This window comes from Fundulus heteroclitus, chromosome 8, assembly GCF_011125445.2.
Source record: "Fundulus heteroclitus isolate FHET01 chromosome 8, MU-UCD_Fhet_4.1, whole genome shotgun sequence".
Taxonomy (NCBI): domain Eukaryota; kingdom Metazoa; phylum Chordata; class Actinopteri; order Cyprinodontiformes; family Fundulidae; genus Fundulus; species Fundulus heteroclitus.
In genome coordinates, this window is record NC_046368.1 from 9477323 (window position 1) to 9491087 (window position 13765).

General features: G+C 39.9%; 1 protein-coding gene across 11 annotated transcripts in view; it reads right to left on the reverse strand.

Annotated features, from left to right (window-relative positions):
- vav2 (vav 2 guanine nucleotide exchange factor) overlaps positions 1-13765 on the reverse strand; it is a 275668-nt gene that overhangs the window by 52878 nt on the left and 209025 nt on the right. For 7 of the 11 annotated variants that reach the window (XM_036140080.1, XM_036140078.1, XM_036140076.1 and 4 more), the window contains exons 5-9: positions 13059-13164; positions 10334-10348; positions 7046-7144; positions 4225-4293; positions 2004-2104 (exon numbers count right to left, since the gene is read on the reverse strand). In XM_036140080.1, the coding sequence (XP_035995973.1) occupies positions 2004-2104; positions 4225-4293; positions 7046-7144; positions 10334-10348; positions 13059-13164 (390 nt within the window). The remainder of the gene's footprint in view (positions 1-2003; positions 2105-4224; positions 4294-7045; positions 7145-10333; positions 10349-13058; positions 13165-13765) is intronic. The other 4 variants (XM_036140085.1, XM_036140082.1, XM_036140079.1 and 1 more) reach the window with 1 other exon arrangement.

Here is a 13765-nt window from a genome sequence, read left to right on the forward strand (position 1 = left end):
AATGGCTGCATTATATGAGGAGGCTCCAGTTTTCCGTGGGTGCGTATAGAGTCATGACCGAAGCCAGAACCGATCATCACCGTCATTACCATTACCAATGAAGCCGTCGCACTCAGCGCAGCGGGGGGGGGGCAAATCAGTGCTCCCGTCAGCGGTGGAAATTATCCCCACGGTTCTCTTCAGCCGGGCAAGACGGAGATCAAAGAGAAATCCAGGGATTGCAACAAACCTCAAGATTTCCTTCTACGTCTCCCCGTGTGTTCCCACCTCTGCAGACGGATCACATCATCAGCCATTTCCAGCGTGCTATAAGCAAATGAAATACTCCAAATGTCCGTCCTAGGGTTCATGGGTCATTTGGTGCCGGGCTGCAAAGAATTACATCTTATCTGTTATGTGAGTTTAAACTGTGTTTTAGTCTGAGAAAGGTTTTGTCTAGAAAAATGGACGGATTCTGTTCGTTACATCCGACCATGACTCCTCTTTGACTCGGTCACAGCAACAAATGTACTGATGACGTCGTACCTGAGGGCTTAACGGGCCCGCCTCACAGGACGCGGTGTGCGCTGCGCATGCTGTGGGGTTCAGCGCGGCAGCAATACTGGCTCAGCGATGTGCTGCTGCTGCTGTGCTGGGTTGAAGGTCATTTGTTTTGTTGTCAGCAGCAAATATGCATCTGCCCCGTGTTAAGAAGCAAGTTCTGCTAGTGAGGAGAGATGGAGCGGCAAGGTGGTGGAGGCTGTGGGTGCACGAGACCCCCCAGGTCCGGGAAGGTTGTTAAAGAGCTCAGTTTCCACAGCGATACGACCTCAGACCTGTATCATACAGTTCAGGGAATTCTCCCCCATTTTTTATTTCCTGGCCTACCTGGGTTTCTATTGGCAGCGCGTGAATATGTCTCTGAGCGCCACGTTCAAAGTTCAACCATGTTGGTGAGGCTAAGAAGCCGTTCGCTGTTGGTGAAGAACTGATCCTGCGAGCTACTAAAGACAAATGCTGAGAACTTCTAGGAAAGGCTGCACAATGACGGTGGCCGCAAAAGTACTTCAGGATTGTTTTAATGAGGAAAAAGTTCAATAACAGAGTAGACTGGACATGAGCATCATGCTTCATGTGTTTCTCATCTCCCATCACCCCTATGGGACCGTCTCATTACAGAGAAACAAGCTCAGGTCTCCCATCAATTCAGCATTATTGTGAGTTGTTTTTTTTTTATCCACTTTACATTTGTGAATAAATACATTTCAAGATATAATGCATTTTATGCCGGTCTTATTAATTTTTTTAGCTGTATTAATCTGCCACACCTCAAAGGCCAGTTCGTGAAAATATGAATATACAAAAGGCTGCCTTAAAAATTAAAATCCTGCTTTTTTCAACTAAATATGTAGCTGTGAGCAGAGGCAGAGTAGGTTATTGCTCAAGTTTTATTTATTTTTTAAATCTGTCCTTTTTTTTTAGCTGCTATGATTTATTACGTGACATAAAATGTAAAAAAAATGTGAGCTGCTTTGCTTGATGTTGGCTCTCACCTTCCAGTGAAATCCACCCAAACAACCATGAGCTACTTGTTCCAAATCTACACACAATAGGAGCGCTGCGAAGAAAATATGCTGAGGTTTAAAGGTTCCAGCAGCACGAAATGAAAAGAAATGCAAAGAATATAAAAATGATAAACGACGATGAAAGAAGGAGCAAAGAAAGATGAGTGACAGGCTAATGCAGCCCTGAGAGCAGATTTTCTGCCGACCTCCATTGAATAGAGAAACAATTGGCTTCATGCTCTCTCAGCTCTTTCCCCGCAAAACTTGGTTTATTTTTTTAAGTGACTTATTCTGCGTGCACTAATCCCATCAATAGGCAGTTTGATCGGTGGATAGTCATCTTAATGCAGTCTCATAGAGTTGAAAGGACAGACAAACTGGATTTTATCGCTCCGGGTCCCGTGCACAAAAGAAAGCGGCGCGGGGTCAAACGGTTGATACGGTCTACGGGACACCAACCTTTCCTTGAAGTCGAGGAAGATCTTTCCGAGGCCGCTTCCTCCGCTGACCATGTTCAGGTCGATGGCTCGCAGAAGGGCAAAGTGGACTCGGATTATATCCTGAGAAAACAACCCGATAAGCAACAGAATGTTTGTATCATGTATGTAGAAATAAGGCAAAGAAAGCAATATCCAGAAGATGGCAAAGTGATCTGATGCCCGAACTGGAAGAATGAATTGATGTCTTGTTAAGTATTTATAATATAAAATTAAAATAATGATACATTTGATAACATTTAGAATAGATGATTTATAAAACAACACACACATTGACTTTTTTTAAGGTGCATGAACTGCTGGGAGGATTATGGTTGCGTTATGGAGGTAGAGAAATATAAAACTACATAGAGTGAGTACACTGTACCCTGGTTGGGTGTTAAATGCTGTATGTGATTTTTTATGTTTTTGTTCTAATTTTTGTTTTTATTGTATACACAGTTCTTGTTTGTATCGGTTATCCTATGAGCATGCACATTCAAGGACAGTAACGTTTGACCAAAGCGTTATTATTAGATGACCTTTTATTTGTGTATATTATAAAACTTACACTGTGAAGAAGACAATTAAATACAAACAAAAAATAAATCACAATGAGTACTTAAATATTGGACATCAGTGTTTGACATGAGTGTTGTCATATTTGTAAAAAGAATGTAAAAAACATAAATGTTTAAATGCCTAAAGTGCTGAGATATGCAGTATTATTATGTTCCTTGCCTCAATGTTTGAAAAAGTCCAAATATTTTTATCACATGGGCCAACATTGTCAAGTCGGAATTACTTGAGGGCCAAAAACTACAATTTTGAAAGAAAAAAAAACTGTTCTGTAGGAAAAGGTTTTTCATATTTGCCTAATTAAAGGTTGGGCGGCGCACAAAATCAATCCAGAGGGCTACAAGTGGCCCCCGGGGGCCGCACATTGTGCATTCCTGCTCTAGATGCTTGTTTTACAGAGATTTCATCACATAAAGTGACCTGAGCAAAGCTGAAAGTTGTGGAAATATTGTATTTCGACTAAGTTTTATCCCAATCTCACACTGACCACCATGATGAATTACAGGTACATGGGGCCTGAGAGCTTTTAAATCTCTGGGTAGGATGCCTGTTTGTTGCGTCTCCAACCTACTGCATTCTTTCTTGCTGACTGAACAATTTTTAGATTGGGTTAACATCATGTTACGCTCCGATACCGATGTGTTCCAGACATAACGGCATCACTCTCCGATGCATCTTATTTTCTAAGAAGATATGAGTAACTGCTGTGAGGTCAATTAGTTTTATTGATGATATCTGCTCATTAAACATAGGGCTGGATGATAGTTTAATAACAATATATCAATCAATCGATAGCCGTATATCGATGACAGAAAAAGAAGAAAATAGAATAACAGTTTTCCCTCCTTTTGCATTATAGTCATGTAGATTAATATTACAATCATTACATGTTCCCAACCAATCACAACGCAGACCCAGGGAATGCTCTGGCCCCCTTTGAAGAGTTCAGAGAGCACACGTTCTTTCTTTTTTTTCTAACGTGCAGTTTTGGTAAAATGTTGGTTGAATAAAGGTTTGAGTTTGAATTCAGTGTTTGTGTGTTCTGTATCTAAAAATATGTCGCTAAGCAAGAGCATAAAATGGCCAGGGCTGCACTTAAAATACATATTTTCAATTTATTGATAATTATCGATATCGATCAGTCTGATTTCTATTTTATCAATATACTTTCTTTCTGCACCCTCCAGCCCGAATCAAACAGTTAGCATGAAAAGCTCGGTCGGTTGATTCCGGTTCTGCATGAAAAATGTAGAAAACCTCAAACCAACCATTCTGCTTCTATTATTCTATCACTTAGCATATCAGGTCACTGCTGCCAAACAACATCAACATGGTTTTCCATCGTTTGGTCCAGCTCATGTACGAAATGCAAGCTTCATTCGCCATGATGTATGACACTAATTAAATCCTCAGTTTTCCTTCGCTGCTGGGTTGCAAAGAAACACTTACTAAACATAAAAGTATGAATTTTGCATCCATACATCTTCAGGTTAGAGCACAGAAACAATAACTACAACATGTCATTTAATCAGCTATCCCTACACACGTTGAAATATTCACCTGGACTAAGAGACATGCAGACATGTTTTAAGGACAGATTTTTCTTCGCTTGACCGCTTACTCACCTCCAGGTTGACAAAAATAGCCTCCATTTCTTGTGAACTCAAGACTTGCTTCAACGGGATCATGTAATTCTTTAAGGGGGAGAGAGGAACAAATCAGGAATTGCTTTAAACAAACAAAAAAAATACAAAAAATGTCAAAAGTCACCGGCAGAAATTTGTCTTTCTTTATTTGAAAGAAATCGATTCCAGCTTTTAGCAGAAATCAATCTTACATTACATGCTAAAAAAAGAAAAAAAAAAGGCAGCATACATTGAGCCATTTATTAAATGGAAATAACACGTAGTCCGCGACAGCATCATAGAGACGCCGTGCTGTTGCGGACGGCAGGAAAAGACCTGCCTGCCGTTTTCCACAACTTTACTTTATGGCTGCCACATTTCATCATCATAATGATAACAAATAGATCAACTCAGACGCAACATTAAAAAAAAAAGACAGCCTTTATGAACCCCAACTCAATTAAGCTTTACGAGTCTTCTGGTCATGAGAGGCACATTTGTTCTCATTCACTCTCAAGTTGGCCTAATGTGGGGAAACACAGGATGCACATTTGCTTTAATGAAATTAGCGGAGCGGATGATTTGTGGCACTCAGAAGAAATCTGCCGACGACGAAAGTGATGCGTTAGCAGCGGCGATCTCAACAAGGGTTTATTATTACACTGAGAGGCCTCGAATATCTGTGTTTGTACCACCGTTACATGAAGGCTCCTTGACTTTACCCGTCTTTTCCGCTGAGTTGGAGACAGGAAAGATGTGTAAAATAACCTGAACTGGTTCTATACTACTTCCTCCAGCCTTACTGTACAACAGTTAAAGCTGTGCAATATTCTATGTGGTTTTCAAAGCATAAACCACATTTTAAAGCACACATCTTGCAAAAGTATGCATACCCCTCCAACTTTTCCACATTTTGTGTGAGAACTGCAAATCTCCATGTTTTTATTGGGATTTTATGTGACAGGCGAACAGGAAGTAGTGACTAATTATAAAGTGAAAGAAAATCCACCTCTAAGTAAGTTAATTTATTCAAAATTCATCTTTATTGTGAAGGACTCAGAGGTTTTTAACGGAACTGAACAGTGCAAGGAACACAGCAGACAGGTCAGAGAAAGTTGCAGAGGTTGTCTCGGTTATGAAGCCGTATATGAAGTCGTATCGCAGGCTTTGAACATATCATAGGGCTCCGTTCAATCCAGTGTCTGAAAATGGAAGCTTAAGCCATGACTGCAGACCCACTGAAACATATATAGTCACATAAACTGACAGGCTGGGTAAGGGGAGCGTTATGAGAGATAAGAGACATGGAATACAGGGCAAAGCTCGGAGGAAAAGACTGGAGGCGGGGGTGGAGGGTCACCTTTCAGCACAACAGCGACACTAAACATACAGCTGGAGATCACTTGGATATAAATGTATTTATCTCTTAAAATGACATGAAAACACTTTCAATGTCTCCAGCTGAACTACATCTAAAGGTGTTTCTACAGAGGACTGACTTGGTGGGGAGGCATGCTGATGCGTGCCACGCTTTGTTTTGTTAATATATTTTTAAAGAAACTCTGAAAAATCATAATAAAATGCTATGACGTTTGCTTAAAATGTATTAATAATTTTGCAAGGGCCACTCTTGTCAAATTATGCCGGTGCATTATAATGAGATGAAACAGAACTCCAGCTTTTGCTTTGGCAACTCTTGGCACCAGTAATGTGCTCTTAAACCTGCAGGGATAACCGTCTACCCTGTGGGCTCAGACGATAACCACCATATCGATCTGTTCCTGTGACATTTGTGCTCCCAAATGAATCTGCCGATACGTGACATTTCCATGCTGACACACAGCCAAGGGGCATCGGGCGCCGGCAACAAGGCGGCAGCAGAAAGGAACCCAGAGCTCGCTCATGATCAACAGTTGTTAATCATGTGCCCACTATGGGCATAAACATCATGTTAGCTTAGGGCTAATATATTTTTTAATCTTTTCCAAAGGAGGAATGACTTCACAACATTTAGTTTAAGTTTGTTTTTTTGTTTTTAATTCTGATTCCTTTGGTCTATTTATTGCCGTTGGCCTCATTGAGCTACCGGCAACATTTAATTATTTTAACAAGAACGTCAATAAAGTTTTTCCATTATGTTTTCTATTCTATACAATTTTTTTTAAAAAAAACAGGACATAGGTAGACAAGTTTGAAATCATTCTGGATTTTCTCTTATGCACGCAGGGTCAAAATTATACAGAATTGTTGTTTTTCTAGGTAACAGCTTTAAACCTACATGCTAACACTGTACCAGCTCTCAAGCATAGTGGTGGCAGCGTCATCATGTGAGCTGTTTGATATTTAGACACAGGCGGGTGCTGTAACAGGACAATGATCCCAAACACACATCAGAAGTAGCTATAGAATAGATAAAGTCTGATATTATCAAAGTATCTGGAACTGGCTTCCTAAAACCCCCACCTGTACCCCATTAAAAACATGAGCTCTACTAATTCTGCAAATAAAAGTGTTCAAATGATAAAACTGCCAGACCTGCAACTTGTAAGGATAGATTTAACCAATTATTAGTGAGAGGGTGTTGTATTTGAGCCTAATAATAATAATTGTGACCATGTGTTCACTGGAAAATACTAATATTAGATTCAAAAGTGTACACCAACTGCAGTCGTAAGTTGCATATTTCCACTCTGAGATAAGATAAAAATAAGATAAAATAAGTCATTTAAAAGCACCAAATGAATATGACACCCATGATGAATGATCGAGAGCTTCTGAGAAAAACTGTAACCACCAGACTAAAATTAGGCCGTAAATTTACCTTCTCAATATCCTCCAAAGTCTTGTAGTACTTGGCTTCAGTCTCCTGGATCTCAACTAAGCAGCAGTTCCTCTTGTCATCTTCTGTCATGCCCATTTTCTAGAAAATACAAAGAAAAAACATAATTACATCTTTATAAATGGCTGGACTAATTGGGATTTTAAAGCATCGTCATCAGGGATTTTACTGATTTTGATCAATTTATGCAGAAGCTTTGAGCAGTGTGGGCTGTATGTCAGGTGGTAGTTTCAAATGATAAAGCGTTTCAATGCAACCATGATATAATGCTGCCATGCATAGCGGTGTAGTGTCGAAACACTGAGCTGATTTTAGGGATGAAACACTGATGAGAATGCCACGTGTCCCACATTTTGTTTCACCAGACAAAATGTGGAGTTCATGCTACATTTCTGGTGTGAAACAGTTTCTCACGGCCTCAGGTAATTTGGATTAGCTAACAGGTTATGGTGACCTTCAAGGAAATAGCTGAAAGACTGCGTTAAGATAAAGGAACAATGTACCGCTTTAACCCCTTTAACTGTGTAAATGATAAAGTAAACACAAATCAAGGTTTTCAACAGTGTATTTCAGCTTAACGGGCCGTTACACTGAAAGTTGTCAAAATTAGGCTAAAATTAGACCTTTACGCTACTTTTTAATGAGCATAACGGTCAGTATGACATGGATGTTTGTGAGAAGCATAGAAAGGTTAGTAATGGTGTTGAACGTGCATTAGCGCAGCTATAATCCTCTCAGACAGCACAAGCTAACGCTAGCTGCTAGCTTATGTTGACCCCTCAGTTTTAATTGGTTGAAGGGCTTTCAGAAGCCCCGGCATGCTCAAAACCTCGTTTTATTATCATCTTACAAAAGTAACAACATGCTGGCTTTCTAGTTTATTCTCCTTATTAAAATGACTTCAAATAAATGAGCCACAAAATATAACGCTAGTGACCATACCCTGACTGAAAATAAGACTAGTCGCCTGAACCTAGCTAGTCCTGAACTCCTGCAGGAAAGGATCTGAAAGAATTATAGATCCCCAAGAAGTGAGGCTGTCCCTAATTACGTCAGCTAAGCAGTTTCCCTTCCACTGCCCTGAAGAAGACGTTACTGAAACTGCAACCCTGTTTCGTGCGCCAATCTGAACCGATGCTTGCCGCAGCTGCCACGTCTTCTCTGCTCATCGGACCTGCCACACACTCACTGGCCCTGTTGGATTGTCCATCAGAATGCTTCACAAAGTATGTTGTGTCTGGGCAGGAAGAGTTGGTTAAGAATAAAACATTTTAAATACCTGTTTCACCAGTGTTTTACTTTGTTTGTGGTGCTTTACTGCTTCGGTGCTAATAGAGCACTGAACATATTGCTGCAAATTTGTTTTTTTAAAGTTGATTATTGGTCACTTTAACCTTCCAGCTTGAACTTATTCCACTTTTAAAAGTGTTCTCTCTGCCTTTCATCTAACTAACCAGCATACAACATGTCTGCATAGTCCTTATAAGCCTGCCAAACTGTGACCTCTGCCAATGCTAAAGATAAAAGCTCTTATAATGCTAAGACGGTAGCCAATATTATTTCTGCTGTGTTTTAATACACAGCTCGCTCTGATTGCGAGGTGATCGGCCATAGCACCACCGCCAGCGTTCATTAACACAGGAATATTTGTACTAATGGTGCTTAAAGGTACATGTGGGACTTAAAAAGGGTGGATAAATAGCACCGTCGCTTAGATATTCTTTGTTGTTAAAACAAAACAAAAAATTGTTCTGGATTTGACTTCATCACTGCTGTTAAGACAGCCAAATCTGCTTTAAGCTGCCGGTTTAGTAGTCTACTTCCTGCAATGGCTAATCAACAAAATATTAGGAATTAATTGTCTGAATGGTTACGGATCTCTAATTCAGCAAATTATAGTTAAAATAATATGTTATTAAAATATGTTTTTGTTGTTTTTTTCTCCTGTTTGTGAACTGGTTGTTTGAGCAATTGGCAACTGCTGTTCTTTGATAGTTTTAAAGCTAATTTGGCCTCACTGAAAATTTCTCTAAATACCCTTGGTTCTTAAACATACATATTCAGATTGAACTTTAATATTGCTGCATCGTTTTATTAGTCATTTATTTTAGTTTTACCACGTTCCGTTTTACTAGTTTCTCAAGTTCTTTTCACTTTGATTCAGTAGTTCAGTTGAATACTCACCTAGTTGAAGAGTTACTTGACTGAAGCATTTTAACTGGAAGTTGAAGTGTTTTGTTAACAAATTCCTGCATTTAGAAATGCGTTATTTGTGTTTGTTCTTTATATTGTGCACAGAAATTGCTGTTAAAGGACGCCAGTGCACAAATTCACTCCATCTATTGTTCTATAATACTACCAGACCTCACCAGGCAGGTATTTATAACACAATAATTGACAGTGACTGAGAGTCAACAACTCCTGGTAATCAGGTGGTGCCTGTTAGTTTATTGAAGAACATTTATGTATTGTATAGGTCTGTGATTACATTTTGGAAATCAGTTAACGATCTAAATTGCAATGGTATTATAATAATAATAACAATAATAACAATAATAATAATAATAATAATAATAATAATAATAATAATAATAATAATAATAATAATAATATAATAGGCTCTTCAGGAGAAATCTGAATAAAATAACGTAGGACCACAGAGTGATTTCCATTCACAGCTTAGCCAACAGCTCTTTAAAATCCACAGTCCATTGGAAAGGAAACATACAGATTTAATTTGAACACATTTTAATATGTTGTGCACTTGAAGCTGCTAAACTAAAGAGGAGGATGAAGAAGAAGTAAGGAAGCCATCTGGACCAAATTTGGCTATTAACAATAAAATAAAAAAAAATTTAATAAAAACTCGAGCCAACAATGAAAATTAAAAAAAAAATGAAAGTCCAGCCCAGGCTTCGGTCCAGCATGTAATGAGGAAAAGAGAAAGCGAGGCAGGGCACAAAGCCAGCACAACAAAGTTTGTCTCGCTCTTTGTTGTGGCGGCGGGTGGTGCTCGCTGACATCAGTTAACACTGCAGTCACTGAGCTCAAGTCGCAATTCCTGAGTCAGACTTTCAACCAGATGGGGTCCTCCGCGCCACCATGCACGGGTCACTAACCCTTATGGTCGGGTCATTCTCGTGGGATGCTGTGTGTTTGAAATGAAGTGATGAGGGGAAGTTAGCTGATGGGGAGGGTGTGTATGTGTATGTGGGGGTTGGGGGGGGGGGGGGGTTGTTGTGGTAAAGACACAAGCACAGCACAACTCACCTGCATGTATCTGATCTGCAGCATGAGGAGGGCAAAGCAAGTGAGAAGTTTATATAAAGCAGGTTTGAAACAGACAATAAATGTGAGAATGCTGAGAGAACTCATGTCAAGGTAAACGCTGCATCACAGTGGAACAGAGACGACGCTGCAAAGACCGGGAGATGTTTCCTCAACAATGAACTTTTTCCCATTTTGTTACATTACAACCACCAACCCCGACTTATTGTGACACAACAATGTGCATCAGTGCTATGCAGAAGGAAGAGGACGCAAGGCTAGCCTGAAAATGTCCCCCACTCCACGTTTAGCACAGCTACAGCTGCGAGCCTGATGGGCTGCGCCTCTACCAGCTTTGAGCAACATTTTCCCAGATTCCTTTTTGGAGAGAGAGCTAATTGCTGCGGATCCTCACTTCGATTTAGGTGTGGTCTTTGACTAGGCCCTTTTAACACATGAGCATTATTTGAAACACTGCAGGGTTTCAAAGATCCCTACGGTGTTTCAAAGATGACCCTAGAACCCGTGCCCCGCTGCAGGGTGAACGTCCGCCCCAGTATCCAGTCTTTTACAGCAACAAACCGGTTTTCTTCCAGTACCGCCCTGTTTTTAGCTCTAAAAGATGAAGTTGAAAAAATCTTTTTATAGAATTTTTTTCCCCCCTGCACAAACATTGAATAATGTTTAGTATATTTAGCAGAAAATCGGAGATCCAAAACATAAGAAGGGATTTGCACATTTGCCTCTTAAAAAGAAAGCAATAACATTTCTGTTTCCATTCTCTTCGCAGCAGCAGAAAGTGCAGGAAATGAGTCATTCTTTCTTTGAAAGCTGATCTGTCTGCTGTGGTCCTCAGTCTTCATGATGTTGTTTGTTTGCTGAAGTTCTCTAACAGACCTATGAGGCCTTTACCGAGCAGCTGTAACAATAAGGAGGCCAACTTCCACACAGACGGACTCCACACATAAAACGATGGGTGCGTTACATAAAATCCCATTAAATTACATTAAAGTCTGTGGTCGTAATGCGACAAAATGTTAAGAGCATTCAAGGTCTGTGAATGCATTTGCAAGGCAGTTTAATATTGCAATTTGTGATTTTACCTTCATGGTAGAAGGAGCGAACGCAAGAGAACACAGTAAACACAGTTTGTGGAAATCTTAATCTAGTGTGAATTTTTTAATTCACAAGCATTGCAGTGTTTGTGTCAAACCAAGGCCCAAGAACGCAGCATAAACACAGATCCTTCCAGTTTATACCTGGTTTTTTAACTGCTGATGAAACAAGTCATTGTTAAAATGAGATTTTCAACAGGAGATTGTTGAAATAGCAGAAATGCTGTCACCCCACTTATGTTGTCTGTTTATCTTTCTCCTAATTAATGTCAGCAGCAGGTTGATAACAATAAATTCACTAGGAGCCAAAAAAGATGTTGTAGTTTACAGCTTTCAACAGTTTAAAGATACTACACCTAATAAAAACACTGCGACGTTTACAGTTATTGGCAATTATGTCGTAAACGTATCAAACAAATGAATCTTTTATTGCAGAAGCATAATTTCGCCCTGAGCATTTTCGGGAAATTCCACCTTTAATTTGAGGAACTTTATTCCCTTTTGCCTGTAGAACATTTTCTATAAAACAAATTCCCAATTTTTTTTTTTTTAACAAAATGAGGAACCGTTTCTGTGTCCTCCTGAAAGACCCAACAATGAAGCAAATTTTTATTCAAGCCTCTGTTACTTGAAAGAGTTCAAAATGCCACGCAAATGAAGAAAGGTTTACAGATGAGAAACAGGCCCACAGAATCACAGATCCTCCACTGCGCTTTTTTTCACATGCCAAACCCCACCTGTAGTGTTTGTAGCTGAAATTTCAATCCTAATTTATTTTATGCATAGCAAATGGTTCCAGTTAAAGTCCCAGTAGAGTGCAGGAACCTCCCCATGGTATGTTTTCGGGTTGTTCCCTTTTTTAAGAGCGGCTAAAACAAAGGGTCCTTATTAGGTAATGATTAACTCGAAAATACTTTAAGTCTCATCAAGTTCGGCCTGACTTCCTGTGGCGGTTGTAAGGGGTTCCGATCACCAAAAATAATTATTTCACATTTTAATTGTATTTATTTTCACATATTTAAAGCAGTATTATCCTCGTTGATTAACTGCACTTTAGTTAGAAGCATTTTTTTTTAGTTTTCAGGTAAAGTACTGCAGTAAAAGATGAATTAATTTCATGCATTTCAAAACATCTTTACCAGTTATTTATGCAAAGGATTATCTGCATGCATACAAGTTTAGATCCATAAACTGATCATGCAGTGTGGTTCTGTTGCTAATTAAGTCCATGGTCAGTGGTGGTGGGAGGGGTGGCCTACTGGACGTTTGCATTTTGGAGATCCTGCAAAGGTTGCAAGTGTTACTCTGGGCAAAACTCCTGACCACAGATTGGGCCAATCAGTGTGGGGAAGGGATGGGTTAAACGCAGAGACAAATTTACCCTCTGTGGGACTATAAAGGGAAACATTTGATTATTTTTATTTAGTACCGTCTGTCCAGCTTTTGTTTCCAGACGTTTGTTTCTGATTTTGCCAAAGACATGTCAACCGCTCGGAACCTACCAAGTGTTACAATTAGTCAGACAGGATATTCGTACCATAAGATGCAGCAGGATAAATCAGACGATGAGACACTGAGAAAAGGGGGTGGGGCCTATAAGACAAAGATCTCACCATGGGTTGTCGTACTTCCACCTTGATGATGTCCTCGTAGATGTCGTCCCCATCGTCCTCACATGGCACGCAGTCGTAGATGTCGTCCTCACCCAAGTCATGCTCACTGAAGCGAGAGAGAGAGAGAAAATAAAGCGCTGAGAGGTTGGATAAAAATCCCCATCAAACTTAAAAAAAAGTTAAGCTTTAAGACAACTGAAAGACCCTGGGCTGTCAAACCAGCAGCATCTCATTATCTTTCAAAGATGCGGGCCGGAGGGTTGACGTGATTTTAATTTTTCTAATGATTTTGTTTCCAAGGAAAAAGACTCAGCACCCAGCCTCCAACCCTGTGAAGTGTTGGGCTCCCCATGTGGCATTTCCCTTGAATCTGTTTATATTGTTTTGGCACCCAGCTAGCTAACTGACCTTTAATTAGGCCAGGAGCCAGCAGGGCAAAGACAGTTGCTGTGGAGAGGAACGGCTGCTGCTCTTCATGCTATCAGGGATTATAGCGCACCTCGCCTCGCACTGCAGGAGTCATTATTGCTCTGCAAAGAGACTTTGAGAGAAATGGAGCCACAGACGGAAACCCCGTTCAAAGTTCATTAAAACCATTGCATGTTTAGAGTGGATGAATGATGAAAAGTTTTTCTTTTTTCTTTTCATGACTAATGCCATATATGTAGGTTTCTGGGGCGGAAATCTCCTCCTCCTCGTGTTTAATT